The sequence below is a fragment of the Nicotiana tabacum genome, chromosome 5 (assembly GCF_000715075.1).
Source record: "Nicotiana tabacum cultivar K326 chromosome 5, ASM71507v2, whole genome shotgun sequence".
In the NCBI taxonomy this organism is placed as follows: domain Eukaryota; kingdom Viridiplantae; phylum Streptophyta; class Magnoliopsida; order Solanales; family Solanaceae; genus Nicotiana; species Nicotiana tabacum.
Genome location: NC_134084.1, coordinates 67834470 through 67849911, shown reverse-complemented (window position 1 = coordinate 67849911; position 15442 = coordinate 67834470). Strand labels below are relative to the sequence as shown.

Here is a 15442-nt window from a genome sequence, read left to right as displayed (position 1 = left end):
ATGAAAATAAATTATTTGAAGTTTCACTGAAGAAGGAAATCCGGATCTCATATGATCCATGTTGTCCTTTTACTCTAAAATCTTTGTTTAAGTTAAACTTATGATCTTAAAATAAATTACAAGTTAATACTAAACTTATGCAACAATTCTCGGATATAGATCTCAGTTACATCGCAAAGGCAGAATAATCAATGAATTATTCCAAATTTTATTAGCAAAATCTGTATCCTGAATACAAAACAATGATTCCTCAGGGAACTTGAGCAAGAAGCCGGATAAGAAAACAAAATCAGAAGTGTCTTTTTTTTTTTTTTTTTTTTAATACGTCAGATTAAAAGGAAAACATGTGTAATGTGTAAATGTCCCAATTTTGTTCTGAAAGACTCTTCTTTTCAAGAAGATAGGACATTTTTAACCTCAGAAGTAACTTCTTTTGGTGTTTTTTCAGCATGAAGACTTGCAACAACACCCTTCTTGGAATAATAATTGATTACCTGCATATCAAACAATTTAACAATTAAAAAAAGAAAATAAACTTTTCATCTTCTTTCGTATGCATAAAGCAGATATATTTAACAACTTTTCTTGATTGACTCGCAAAATGGTGATCGGTAAATGCTCATATAACAAAAGCTGAAGTTAGCAAGAGCATGTACTAGCACTATACAGATATTGTTGTGCATCTATTGCTATTTGGTAAACGCTATATTGTTAGGGGTTGTTTGGCAATAATGGATAAGCAAAAATAATCCTCAGATAAAAATTTAACACCGTATTATTCTTTGATTGGTTATCCCAGGATTAAAAATAGTACCGAAATAACTTATACCTGTCAGAGGGTGGAATAACAATTCCAGAATAAGTTATCCCTGGATAAAGCAGTAAAATTGATAATTCCATGATTAATACAACATACCAAACAGTCGATAAGAAATAATACCAGGATAACTAATTCCAGCATATACTTGTCTTCAAACAAAACGACCCCTTAGTCCACTATTTCACTGTCATGTAGTACCTACTAATATCTTTGCTTCTGGAGGCTTTAAGCGGACTCTGAGATACTAAAATCCAAACAGACATCTTTTTCAGGATAGCCATCATATAGTCGAGGTTGAGGAAATCCGAATTAATTGTTTGTCTAGAGAAAATTACCTAGATACTATAGTTGTTTTTTTGTCTAGAGAAAAGTACCAAAATAACTGCTCTAGTGACTTGAAGTTATAGAAACGCAGTTTCCTAATTATCCTAATAGTTACTCGTGAATCAAAATTCAAATGACTGATAGTATACCTCTTTTAATAATCATCTCTACTACTTCACACCAGAAAGAGACTACTGCAACTCTAGCAATTTCAAATGATAAAAGGTACAAGTTTTGGAATAGTGTGTCAAACATATCTCTTTCTCAGCCTTTTTGGCTAAGATCAATTGTACTTAAGGCAACCCGATGCACTAAGTTCCCGCTATGCGCGGGATCCGGAGAAGGGCCAGACCACAATGGTCTATTGTACGCAGTCTTACCCTGCATTTCTGCAAGAAACTGTTTCCATGGCTCGAACCCGTAACCTCCCGCTAAGATCAATTGTACTCTTTGATCTTATTAGTTTACTATCTAATATGTGATGATTGACTCACATGATATGAACTAAATTTTGTCAAATGGAAGGCTCATCACGGGATAGTAGTGTGTCAACAATATAGCAACCCCTAAAGTGAATCCTTCTTTTGAAATTAATTAATACATCAAAAACAACAATTCAAATCTCTGTAAGAAATCTTGACTTTTAGAATACAAATTATGCATGAAAAGCGGAGAGAGAATATTGGCACTGGACGCTATTAATCAGCCCCTCGTTTGAAGATTCTAATTGTCTCATAGAGTTAGAATGACACTTGTAAGGTTGGAAATAGCAGATTTCTCGGTTATAAAAAAAAAGATAAAAATGACATTGTTACGGCACCATTCAACCTGGGATAATTTATTATGAGAGGACCAAATGAACTGTAAGAACGTACCGGTTCAGTTTGACGGTGAAATGCACCTAGCCTTGATTTGAGAACCTCAGCAGTATCATCTTTCCGTTGAATTAAAGGCTCTCCAGTGATCTGTACGCAGAAGATACATCATTAAATCGCTTAATGATATTTTGGAAGAACTAATATCATTGATCATCTTTAACTACAGCATGAACTTGAATGCATACAGTTTCTTCTGAGGAAATACTGAAGAAAAAGGGATGCTGGTTCAAATTTTACAATTTAAGATTAATTTTAATGGTTATTATCCAATTTAAGAAAAAGTCCCATTGTTAGAATATCCACATACATTGAGAAAGGAAATCAGCTGTATATAATTTGTCTATATAACTTATCTGAACCAATGCAACATAACTGAAGGATTTGAGTTCTCTCTCCAGCATTTAACAGGGAAATGGTTAATGTTAGACATGAAGACATAAGACCAAGAATATTTTTATAAAAGCCAAAACTAAATCATCTTGCCAGGTACGTCGTTCGAAAAATTTAAGGGTCAGAGACTACACTCCCTTCAGCTAATTACTGAACAAGTTTAAGGTTCCTTAAGTAAGAAATTTTTAACAAGTAAACGAACTCAGAAAAAGCCATAAGAACGTAGCTGAGCTCCCTAAATATTATCTTTGGATTTGGAAGCTAGAGAAGGAAACAATACAGCTATGGTAGTATGGTTTTAATCGTCACTGTTGCTGGTTTAGCAAGCTGATCTCCCAGAAATTTGTTTCATAGTTTAGCAAAGACAGAGGGGCCAGGTAACACCTACCAACCAGTATAATTCGTTTTCAGCAATGGCATATAAAGCGAGAAGGAAAATGCAAAGGCTGATCTAGGATTTCTAGAACATAGGTGCACCACTGAAAAAACGAGAAAAAAGAAGTACCAAGTGGGAATAGGCCCATGTTCCCGTGGATAAATAACTCAGCATTCAACCAGGTGCACCATTCAACATTTTTGGAGCATGGGAGCCAATAGATAATATTAGATCAATTTTACAAAATATATACACAAACTACCTAGTTTGACGGAAAGACTATGGGTTCACGTGCACGGTAAAAATGGCCTAAATCCACCCGAGTAAATGCAGCCACTAAACACATAGCAACCATATTTTTCCATTCACATAGAAAATACTGTAGAAAAATTTGCAATTTAGCAAACTTACATCATCGACACCAGGAACTTTTGGAGGTTGGAATTTGGTGTGGTAAGATCTACCACTTGAAGGATGGATCCATCGGCCCGTGATCCGCTCTTCCAAGATTGCATCATCAATTGCAAAATTGAGCACCTTATCAATCTTGGTCCCCTGCTTCTGAAGCATCTCATCTAGCTGTATCCCATCAAATTTAAAAATAAGAACACAAATAAGATGAAGTCAACATGCAAAATTTACATAGTTTTCGCCAACCTTTTCTGCTTGAGCCACTGTCCTTGGGAAACCATCAAGAATGAAGCCCTTTTGACATGAAGCTTTCTTCATTGCTTCATCAATTATGCCAACAACTAAGTCATCCGACACAAGTTGACCCTGTAAAAATCTTAAAAATAACATTATTCACAAACAAAAAGGCAAGCACTCAAAATAACATTAGAAAGTTGTTTTGCAAAAAACCAACTGTTACTTACGTTGTCCATAGCTTCTTTGGCCTTAATTCCAAGTGGAGTTTTAGCAACAACAGCAGCTCTGAGCATATCACCCGTGGCCAAATGGCACAAACAAAATTCATCCTTAATGATAGGAGATTGTGTACCCTTTCCGGATCCAGGTGGACCTGCCATTAGTTTCTCATTGTTAACACCAAATTTGAACGTCACTAACCACTATAATCTATAACATCATTTAATTTTAGCATACTGTTTCGCAAAAGTAGTACATGTTATGACGATTACGTAGCAGTGAAAAAGAAGCCAGGTGAATGCTATACTACGTGAGATACACATTATCAAACATACGGCACAAGATTGTTGAATTCCATACAAGTGGAAAAGACAACATTTTTTTTAACTTGCATTTCATGACATTAGCAGCATCTAATATAAATTCACATTTGTGTCAATAAAAGCCAAAAGAAGAAGAAAAAGCAATTGCTCTAGAAGATTGAAGTTAACTTTTTAACTACAGAAATTTCCTGCCATTGGATATCAATGCAAGCTGTGAATATCCGTTCTATCCTATGCTAGGTAACTAGTGGTGTTCGCTGCAGAAAACAAGATACCAAAACAAGAAAGGAAAAAATGACAGCTTTTATTATCCTCTTACCTCTACAGGCTTTTAGTCAAGTTAAAAAGTTGCAGCTTCATTCATTGTCCATTCTCCTACAAGCTTGCTTGAGAATTAGCAACAACAACAACATACCCAGTAAAATCCCACTAGTGGGGTCTGGGGAGGATAGGATGTACGCAGACTTTACCCCTACCCCGGAAGGGTAGAGAGGCTGTTTCCGGGAGACCCTCGGCTCAACAGGAGATATATTAATTTCAAAAAGACACGAAAGGAGAGATAGGTAACAACAAAAAAGCAAGAGAAGTGATAATAATATCTTAAAATAGACCAAATAGGTGAAAGGGAGTGCAATAATAAAATCATATGCAAAATAACAAAATATGTGAACATAACATATACCGCTAGCAGACCTAGGCATAACTCTATCAGACTACCCAGTACAAAGAGGGAAAAACTATGAACTACACCTAGCCTACAACCCTAATGCTCGACCTCCACGCTTTCATATCAAGAGCCATGTCCTCGGAAATCTCGAGTCGCGTCATGTCTTGCCTGATCACCTCTCCCCAATTCTTCTTAGGACGCCCTCTACCTCTTCTCGTACCTGCCAAAGCCAACCGTTCGCACCTCCTAACCGGGGAATCTATGGTTCTACTCCGCACGTGTCCAAACCACCTAAGCCTCGCTTCCCGCATCTTGTCGTCCACAGGAGCAACGCCCACCTTCTCCCTAATAACTTCATTCCTTATCTTATCCAGTTTAGTATGCCCGCACATCCATCTCAACATCCCCATCTCGGCTACATTCATCTTCTGGATATGTGAATTCTTAACTGGCCAACACTCAGCCCCATATAACATAGCCGGCCTAACCACCGCTCTGTAGAACTTACCTTTGAGTTTCAATGGTATCCTCTTGTCACACAGGACTCCAGATGCTAACCGCCATTTCATCCACCCCACCACAATGCAGTGCGTGACATCCCCGTCGATCTCCCCATCACCCTGGATAATAGACCCTAGGTACTTGAAACTCTCTCTCTTGGGGATGACTTGTGAGTCGAGCCTCACCACCCCGTCGATTGCTTGAGAATTAGCATGATACCAAAACCATTCAACTTGAATACTCTGGCACACGCAGTAAATACAGTTTAAAGCTTCCATCAAGCAAGTACCCCTCATTCCCAAATTAGGTTGCGTCCTTGAATTCATTAAACTATTTAAAATCTAAACTTTAATGTGATATTTTCTCCGGGGGCAGCTCAATGATATATAGGGTGAAATTAAAAAATAGCCAGATTTACAAGTGTTAATTGAAAAATAGCTACGGTTTCAAAAGTAATCGAAATTTAGCCAATTTTCATGTAAAGATAAATCTGAACAAAAATACTATTCAAAATCCAGAAAATATTCCAGCATAATATACTGGAGTTAGAATTTTTTTACATGTGAACTTCCAGCATAATATACTAGAGTTTCAGTATAATATACTGGAGTTCGAACATAATATGCTGGAAGTTCATACACATGTGCTCCAATCTCCAGTATATTATGCTGGAACTTTCCATGTGGTGGAGTTCCAGCATAATATGCTGGAAGTTCATACATAGGTGCACCAATCCCTAGTATATTATGCTAGAACTTTCCGTGTTGAAGCAAAATGATGGATATTTTTCAATGACTTTGCAAACGATGGCTATTTTTTAACTACCAGTAACTGGCTAGCCCATGCTATTTTCACTGATATATGTGGCCCAAAGCCAAACTTCAATAAGGGGCCCTAAGCTTTTTGTTATAGAACAAATTTTATATATATATATATATATATATATATATATTTGAAGTTTATTTTTCTGGCTTTTGGAGATGTAAAATTATTAATAATTTATTTATTAAATATTTCAAATGCATAATAATAAAAATATAGTACAACCAAACATGATTCAACAAATAGATATAACTACATATATTTTTGTTGCTTCAATATTCTTGATGCAATGGAAAAAAATTGAGAACAAACAAAAGAGGTCACAATTGTATTTCTGCACTTTTATTTTATGAATAGTTTATAAAATAGTTACTCACACATTAACACGAGAATTCTAGAGAAGGCCAAACGAGTGTAGGATAGTAAAAATGAATATTATGGATTTTTAAAGTTTGGATTGGATTGGATATTTTAAGTTTGAATTCGGATTAATCGGTATGGATATTTTGGATTTTCGATTTTGAGCTTAACGTTTCTTCTTTCTACGATAATGAACATCCAAATGAGATATTCATGTTAAATTGCCTAAAAAGTTCTTCATTTTCACCGAAGTCATTCAAATAAGTATTCAAGTAATAAAATCATCATCAAAAAAATACAACAAAGACATTACTAAGGTTGATAAGAAGTAGCAATAGTAAAATCATGTCTAGATAGAAAGTATTCTCATAGTAACTTAATAATTAGTATTGAATATATGAGATTATGTCTCATGGTTAGGATATTGGACTTGATTCTATTGGTATATGGATAATGGACTAAATATAAAATATAAAAATTTCGGATTTTCGATTATCCAAAAATCTTAAGTACCAAATTCAATATCCAATCCAAAAACCAAAAATTTTAAAAATTAAATCTAAAATCCAATCCATAATCCGAAAATCCAAATAAAAAATCTAAACAATTCAAATTTCGATTTGGATTGCGGCCCTATATGTAACTACAACTGTTGGGAAATTTTGCACCCCCCCCCCACCCCCACCCCCACCCACCAAAAAAAAAAGAACAAAGCAGCTGCTTCATCTGCGCCTCTGATTTTCTCTATCAAATTAACTTTTAACGTTAATACTTAAATAAATTTTTTTCAAGTACCAGCAAATACTGACATGATGTATAACTCAAATTAAAAATCACAACTTGGTATCCAGCCAAATATTGTCATGAACAGGGAGTAACTAGGGATTCAGAATTCTGATGCTAAATTGCTAATGTAAATGTTTTACCCCAGATCCTATAAAAATAAAAACACAGCAAGAACCAAACAAGAGAGACTACATATAGGATACTACATCACATACTCTGCATTAAACATTGAGAAGAAGTAACAGGAGACAAAAAGAGCAGATCCCATAAAAATCAAGACTTGTCCATAAAAGCCGTCAACCACAGGAAGAACCAGACAAGGGTAACAGAGACAAACTTACGAATATATATGATATGATAACAGGTATGTGAAAAAGAGACACTAAATTCTCTTATTAAGTTTTGAACCCATAATGTGTTCATAAGAATTTTAAAGGCAAAACACATCAAATTTAAAAAAAAATACCAATGAGAATGAGGCGTTTGTCAGGCTTGGAAGAACATCTCAAACGGCGGAGAACTTCAGACAGAAGGCTTTCTGAAGGAACATCTTCCAATGAAGCAGCCATGTTTAACTTATTCTTGCCTTTGTCTTTTTCTCTGGTTTCCCTTATAATGGGATTCTGGGTTTGGTAGATTAGAGGTTAGGTACACCAACCTATAGATACACAAACTTGTAGGTAAGAATGGGTACAATAGACGCTAGTTACAGGAGGGTTTATTTTTGTATTACAAATTTGCCGACCCAATCTTATAGTTATGGATCCATAAAAATTTGGGCTCATAAAATTGTGAAACAAAAAAGTTAGTCGTACAATTAGTGTTAGATATATGAGATACAAAAATATAACGGGAGCTTAGTACGACGGATTTTTTTTTTTATGCGTAGTAACAGCAGCAGAGAGCAGACCACAAGGGATAAAAGGTACAGTAAAGTCAATGACGGACTTGTCCGAGAAGCTATTTGTTGGAATTTGAGCCGCTTTTCCTCGATTGGTGGGCCAGTTTCTACAAAGGCGCTTTTTTATATGTATGTTATATTTTGTTATTTTCTCATGTATTAGAAGCAACAGTGAGATGACTGTATCATCAATATCAACAAGGTGAATTCTTCATCATAAACAGATTCGGAAAGCCAGTCTACCACTAAGATTCATGGCAGAGACAAACATATTACGCATGAACAAAATCAAATAACCAAAATAAGGCTAACTAAACAACTGAAATACTGAAATTCCCGACATGATACCAGTTCTTCAAGGAAAATATCGATTTTAAAAGGTTTCACAACTAAAATAATATTTCAAGGCATGAAAAATAACCAAAATCATGCAAACAAATAAAACGCCAAAACAAAAGATATATAAAGCCATAGAAATTGAAGAACACTAAAGAAAGATTATGGCAAGATAATAGTTATCCAAAAAAAACCTGATTCTCATAAGCTTTCATGATATAAAGAAAAAATCAAAGTCATGAAACCACATCAAATGACCAAAATCTGTCCAACAAAAAAAAAACAAAAACATAAATTTGGTTACAACTTTGCTTTGCTGATTAGCGCTGTCAAATACAAAAACAAACGGGATTAACAGAGAATGAGATGGTAAAATACAACATAAATTTATTTTATTTAAAAAATAAAAGGATCCATGAAAGTTTAGTTATAAAAGAAAGGCATAAAAAAGAAACAAAAAACTAATGTCAAAGTACTACAAACCGACAACCTTACCTAAACAAAATATAAAAAACCATTTATCAACTTTATGTTGAAAAAAAAAGGTAAAAATATATAGTTTGATCTTAGATCAAAATTTTCAACTCTAAAACTTTATAAGAATAGCTCCAAAGCAAAATATTATATATAATGACAAAGTTTATGATAAGGTTTGATTATATTATAAAGTTTATGATAAGGTTTGATTATATTATAACGAGCTTTCATTCGTAAAGCTACAACATTTGAAAATATAAATAAATATTATTTTGAAGTTTGAGTCAATTAAAATTTTAAGAAAGTTCAGCTTTTGTCTAGAACATGAAAAAAGCAAATTCTTTAAACTTTGCTTGAATTTAATGAGCATTTAAGCCATTCAAAAGAATTAATTTAAATAGTCACCCACCGAACTATATATTTAGCTAATAAATGTATTATATATATATATATATATACTTCATTAATACGTAGAGGAGGAAAAGAAAACTTTACAACTTTGACTAGGGGTGTACAGGCCAAACCGTCAAGCCAAACCGAACCGACGAACCAAGTCAAACCGAAGAAAAAAATCGACTTGTGGTTTGGTTTGGTTGGTTTGGTGTTGGAAAATAAAAAACCGATCACTCTTGGTTTGGTTTGGTATTAACAAAAAAAAGTCAAACCGAATCTAAACCAAACCGACATAGTACATATATATATTTAAAAATTTATACATAAAAATAATAATTAAAATCTAATTTGTAAGTATTTTCTTAACTATTTTATAGTTTTAAATGGACCTTTATGAGCTTTTAATATAGGAATTTTTACCTCCTATAGAAAACGTTAATACCTTATTAATTTTAAATAAATACCATTTAAAAAAAATATATTCTATAGATACCTTTTAAGGTTTATAGCAAAATATTTAATTTTGGTTACCTCCTAGCCCTAAGCAACTAAATATACTAATCAGTTACACTATTTTCTTTCTCTCTCTACTTTGATACATCTCATTCTCTTCCCCCGTCCCATTAAAATTTCTCAGTGTAAATAAAATCCCATACTTCCTCTCTCACGCTTTGTTCCCTAACATACCAGATCCCCCGCCACCATTAACGCCTAAATTGACCCACCTCCGCCGTCTACCACCACGGATTCCCTACTTGGACCTGCCACCTTTTCCCACTTCCACTACCAAGGTCCGCCTTTTATGCAGCTACGGTGGGCACATAGTTTCAGATCTTTCACATTCCAATTTGACCGGTCTAACTGTTGAGCACGAAGAAGAACACGACCTTGAAAACATGCAATTCTCAGTTGCATTAGTTCCTTATGAACTCGTCAGTTCAGTGGACGGTACCATATAATTCAAGCGATTGAATATCCCTTTGCTTGACGTTAGATCAAGAAAACAATAAGCACGGATTTCTCAATGGTAATCGATGACGAGGCCTCAATCGAAGTGGAAGACGATTTAATAGACCGGATACTAGGTGGATTATTTCATTGCTCGACGACGGATTCGCCGGAAATTAAGGTTTGTTTTTGAACAAAGACGACGGAGTTTGGGGCTGAGCAACTTGATTTTTTGTTAATATATTTCAATGTATTTTCGATGTATCACGATGTATTTTCATATATTTCACTGTATTCATTGTCTTTTTTTTCATTGTAATTCAATGTATCTCGTTGTATTTCATGTATTTCATTGTATTCACTGTCTTTTTTTTTATTGTATTTCAATGTATCCCGCTGTATTATATGTATTTCATTATATTCACTATCTCGCTATATGCCATGAATGTATTCATATTTTTTTTAATTAATATAATTTATGTATTCAAATGTATTATATAATTTCTCTGAAGATTGCTATGTTTTTGGGTATTTTTTGGTTGAGAATCTTCTTTATAACTAAAAATACAAAGTTTGTGTGTTATAATTGAGTTTTTGAGTTATATTAGGAGTCTATTATGTTAATTGATTCACTTTCCGTTTTAAAAATAGTGTAATCCCTTATTTCACGCCGTGAATACAGTCGAATACAGTTGAATACAATAATCTGTCTAGCTGTAATCCCATGTTTCACTCCATGAATATAGTCGAATACACTCGAATACAACAACTAATTAGCTGGACTTCCCAGATTTACGCCTATTTTTGCTACTGTATTCATGAATACAATAGCTTAAATACATCAAATACATCTTATAACCACACAAAAGGTATCTATAATCCGTAATATAGCAAATGATATCTATAGATGACTAATTACTACCAAAAGATAGTGCTTTATGAAAATTTCTCTATTATTTATTTGTGGAATTGTAAATTTACTATCCACTTAGTAGATTCTATCTACACAACCCAAATTTGAAGCCCAAACTAAAACCCAATAAGGCAAAAAGACAATAAATTAGGTCATTCTTTATCTTCATTCTTCCGTATCTTTCCCATCTTCTAACTCCAAAGTCAAAGAACCCCAAATAGTGAAAACTCTTCCATCTACTTCACTGGAGCTTCTTAACAAGAATTGCAAAGCAGGAAGCTCCTTTGGTAAGCTAAAGTATTATATTAAACTAATTATGTTATTTTATCCCTTTAGATTATTAAACTAATTATGAATTTGATTCTATCTTTATATTGTTTAACATGTAATTGTTTTTTTTTTCTAGAATGTTCAGGTGACCCTTTGAGTATTGATTAGTTCAAAACATTCACGGTGCTTGGCTGCTTGCTGCTTCTTTCTAACTTTTTTCTTGGCCAACTTTAATTAACTTAATATTTTTTGTGGGACGTAAGTTGGGTTGTAGACTTAGTAGCTTTTGGTTTATCACATGTTTGTTGTCATTTTCTATTATGGAAGGTCTTGGAATTATGATTCATATGGGCAGTTGCTATTCCTCGTAAATTATTTTAATGAATAGTAATTATGCGGACAATTGGTGATTGCTTGATCTCTTTTTCAAGCATAATATTACTAAAAAGGAAAATTGAAAAATCGAAGAAACCGAAAATAAACCGAAAAACCGAGGAAACCGATAAAAACCGAAACCGAAAAACCGAGTATATGTTGGTTTGATTTGATTTTAAATTTAGTAAACCGATATAAATGATTTGATTTTGGTTTAATAAAAAATCGAACCAAACCGCCTCACGTACGCCCCTAACTTTGACTATGGTTGTTGCCCGTGCTAATCGTAACTAGTTTATCAAAGGCAACTGAGTTTTTTTTATTTTTTTTACAATTTCTATATATTTCGTTTTAAAAGTCCTGACAACTGAATAATGCCCTAATTACTATCGTGATTAGTGCTTCTTCCCAGGCATTTTAGAATCGCTACTGGGGGCGTTCATAAAAATCCGAAAAATCAAATCAAATCAATCAAAAAAATTGATACTTTTTAGGTTTGGTTTAATTTTTGAGAAAATCTCACTTTATACTCATTAAACCTAAACTATTTACCCTTAAATACCCAAATCTAAACTATTTACTTTTCCTATCTATGCAACCAAGACTATTTACCCGACAAAATTTAACGTTACCTACGGAGAAACCTTCAGAGGAAGAATTTGAGAATATTTAGGTCCTGTGCGCAAATCTCAATGAAGCAAAAAAAAAATACCATAATCCTCTATTCATAACAACCACACTGTGAAGCAAAATCCAGACTTAAAATTTATAAAAAAATCTTCATTAAGAGGGTCAACCCAAGCTATTGCTCTACATCCTCTTCTTATAATTTTTATGTGAGTATGAAGACCCACCATTGTTGAGTTTGAAGCTCCAGAATTTGAAATTTTATTTTGAAGATTTATTGTTTGATTTGATGTGGTGCTATAAAATATTGCTTATAGTATCTTCGAGTAAGCTTCCCAGATCTAAATTTTTATGTGTATTTGAATACCCACCGCTGTTGGGCTTGAAGCCCAATTTTATTTTTGAAGATTTCTTGTTTGATTCAAAGTGGGTGCTGTTAAATGTTGCTTATAGTACCTCCTGGAAGTTCATACTGAAATTTGATTGCATTTGGAGTTGATTTAAAGTGATTAAGATCGAAATTTTCAGCTGAAAATCGAAGAAGAACACAGTTACCCAATAGTATACCGCTATGGTATACAATATGCTGTAGGAGTATATAGCTATACTGCAACAGTATACTATTATAGTTTACAATATACTGCAATGGTATATTGTAATAATCGAAGAAGAACACAGTTATCTAACAGTATACCGCTACAATATACAATATACTATAGGAGTATATAGTTATACTGTAACAATATACTATTATAGTGTACAATATATTGTTATAGTATACTGCAATAATATGCAATATACTATAACAATATGTTGTAATAGTGTACAATATACTATAATAGTATACTTATTACCCGTAAATTCACTTGCTTTTTCCTTTTTAATTTGCTTTAAGCTTTTACTCAGCATGAGGGGTAAATTGAAAATGCAAAAAATAAATAAATTGAATTAGACCCTTAATAATGTAACGGTATACTCTTACAATTAGACCCTTCTAAAATTTTTATTGACAATTGATATTATTTCAGTTTAATAATTGAATTAAATTTTTTTAACTCTCTGCGTACAATTGTATACCCCATTGGTATATCTATATATTATATTGATAACATATGTTAGTTTATATTTTTTTGGTTATATTAGCTACATTTAATTAGTACACAATTTGATTTTTCGTTAGTAATAGTATAAAAAAAGAAAAATATAAAATATTGAAAACAGTAAATGAAATTAGATTACGAAGAGAAAAAAATATATAAAAAAAAAAGTTAAATGAAATTAGAAAAGGAAAAAGGAAAAAATAAGAAGAAAACAAGAAAAAAGAAAAGGAGAAAAGAAAAAAGAAAGAAAGAAAAGAAGCATAGAAATAAAAAAAAATTGGAGAATAAAGAAAAAATTCCCACAAAAATTACTATGGGTAGTAAATGTAATTAGTTTATGGATAGAAAAATAAATGGGTAGACAAGGGTAAATAGTTCTATTTTTGTGGGTAACTGTGTCATTCTCCCTTAATTTTGGTTTGAAGTTAAGAAACCGATAAAATTTGGTTTGGTTTGGTTTGGTTTTGGTTTTAATCAAAAAATAGCCAAAAAAATCGAACCAAACCGACTATAGAAATAGCTATTTAAATTTATCATTACACCTATATGTATGTATATTTTTATATAAAGTTTTTAAAATTATATGGTACATATTAGTCGTTTGTATTTTTAGTCTAGTTCTTTGGTATTATAATAATCTAATTCGTTGCTTTTACATTCTAGTTTAATTGTTAATTTTCTTTTGTTAAGTACAAGAATTTAATTCATGTTAAAAATAATTGATTTTTAATTGAATACTTAAAATATTCATTATTGTTTGATTCAATCATCATCAATATATCTTGGTAAATGATAGATTTCTCAAAAAGCAACTGGTTTGATAGTGTTATGTTGAAAATGTAGTCGCTAGAATATGTGTTTGAGTATGTCTCATATTTAAGATAAAAAAACAAATAAACGAAAAAAACAAAAAAAACTAACAAAATAAAACCCAACTTAATTGGTTTGGTTTCAATATTTAAAAAATCAACTTACTTGATTTGATTTATTTTTAGGAAAAAATCGATCCAAACCGTACCATAAGCCGCACTCTCTACCTCACATATTTTCAGGAATCTATCAAAGAAGTCGAAGATCTCCTCTTCTGTTTGTTAATGCTGATTTGGATCGACGCCTCAGTCTCCTTATACAGGCCACTATCTAAATAGGAATGTCAATTGAGGCAGGGCGGGGCGAGGCAGGGCAGGGTAAACACTTAATAGCGCAGGGCAGGGGATAAGATAAATAGGGCGTGGCGGGGTGGGATAGGACAAAACTTAATTTTTTTTTAAAATTTCAATGGGGCAAGGCAGGTTGCAGGTGAGCTCTTAGTTCCAATAGAGAGCAATTGGGTAGCCTGAGGCCCAATACAAAAAGCCCTTTTTAAGAAAAGAGCTTTAAAGCAAAGGCCTTGCCACCATTAGAAAGAGATAACAGTCTTCTTATGCTAGCTATATACAAATGTTAAACTATAAGAAAAGAGCGAAACGAGCTGACAATAATGATATGCATATTTCTGAAAGCACATTGAAGCAGAGGCATATAGACACTTCTAGTTCCCAAAATAATTTGTTATTTCTTATGAGAAACGAACAAGCAGATGAAGTTATTTTTTTGTGTAAATGTAGTTGATAAACGACATTCAGAAATAACTATCGCAAAAACCATGAATATGAAAACAAAAGTTACTGTTAATTGATTATATATATTGGATATGTGCCAGAATGGTTACTAATACATGCCAATTTTAAATGTTTCAATAAAAGTGAAAAGGTAAAAAACAATTAACATACTGCAAAATGAAATAAAGGAAAAAATGAAAGAAAACTAAATGGGGCGGGGCGGGACAAATTTTATTAAAAATGCTAAACGTGGCAGGAATGGGCGGGTTAAAATCTTAGCGGGTCAAGAGTTGTCCTTCCCCGCCCTATTAACATCCCAATATCCAAAACTCTTTGGTTTCAATCGATTTGGTCCGGAAGTCAACCTTAACAGTCAAATCTTTAATT

At 33.0% G+C, this 15442-nt stretch overlaps 1 protein-coding gene across 2 annotated transcripts; it reads right to left on the bottom strand.

The window, feature by feature from the left end:
* Window positions 1–166: 166 nt before the first annotated feature.
* On the bottom strand, window positions 167–7801 carry LOC107831281 (adenylate kinase 4). 2 transcript variants are annotated; one of them, XM_016659039.2, is made up of 7 exons: window positions 7581–7801; window positions 3664–3809; window positions 3446–3565; window positions 3200–3367; window positions 2020–2109; window positions 830–869; window positions 167–494 (listed from the first exon to the last, which is right to left on the bottom strand). In XM_016659039.2, exons 1-6 carry the CDS (start codon window positions 7681–7683, stop codon window positions 864–866), a joined length of 633 nt encoding a protein of 210 aa, XP_016514525.1. In that variant the 5' UTR covers window positions 7684–7801; the 3' UTR covers window positions 167–494; window positions 830–863. The 2 variants fall into 2 exon arrangements, with proteins under 2 accessions (XP_016514525.1, XP_016514524.1); XM_016659038.2 differs by lacking the exon at window positions 830–869.
* Between the last annotated feature and the right edge of the window lie 7641 nt (window positions 7802–15442).

Coding starts and splice junctions, on each gene's coding strand:
- LOC107831281 (XM_016659038.2), bottom strand. CDS start 7,683: ATGGCTGCTTCATTGGAAGATGTTCCTTCAGAAAGCCTTCTGTCTGAA. Junction 3,810..7,580: donor CAAACGCCTCATTCTCATTG/GTATTTTTTTTT, acceptor AACTAATGGCAG/GTCCACCTGGATCCGGAAAG. Junction 3,566..3,663: donor CCAAAGAAGCTATGGACAAC/GTAAGTAACAGT, acceptor AGATTTTTACAG/GGTCAACTTGTGTCGGATGA.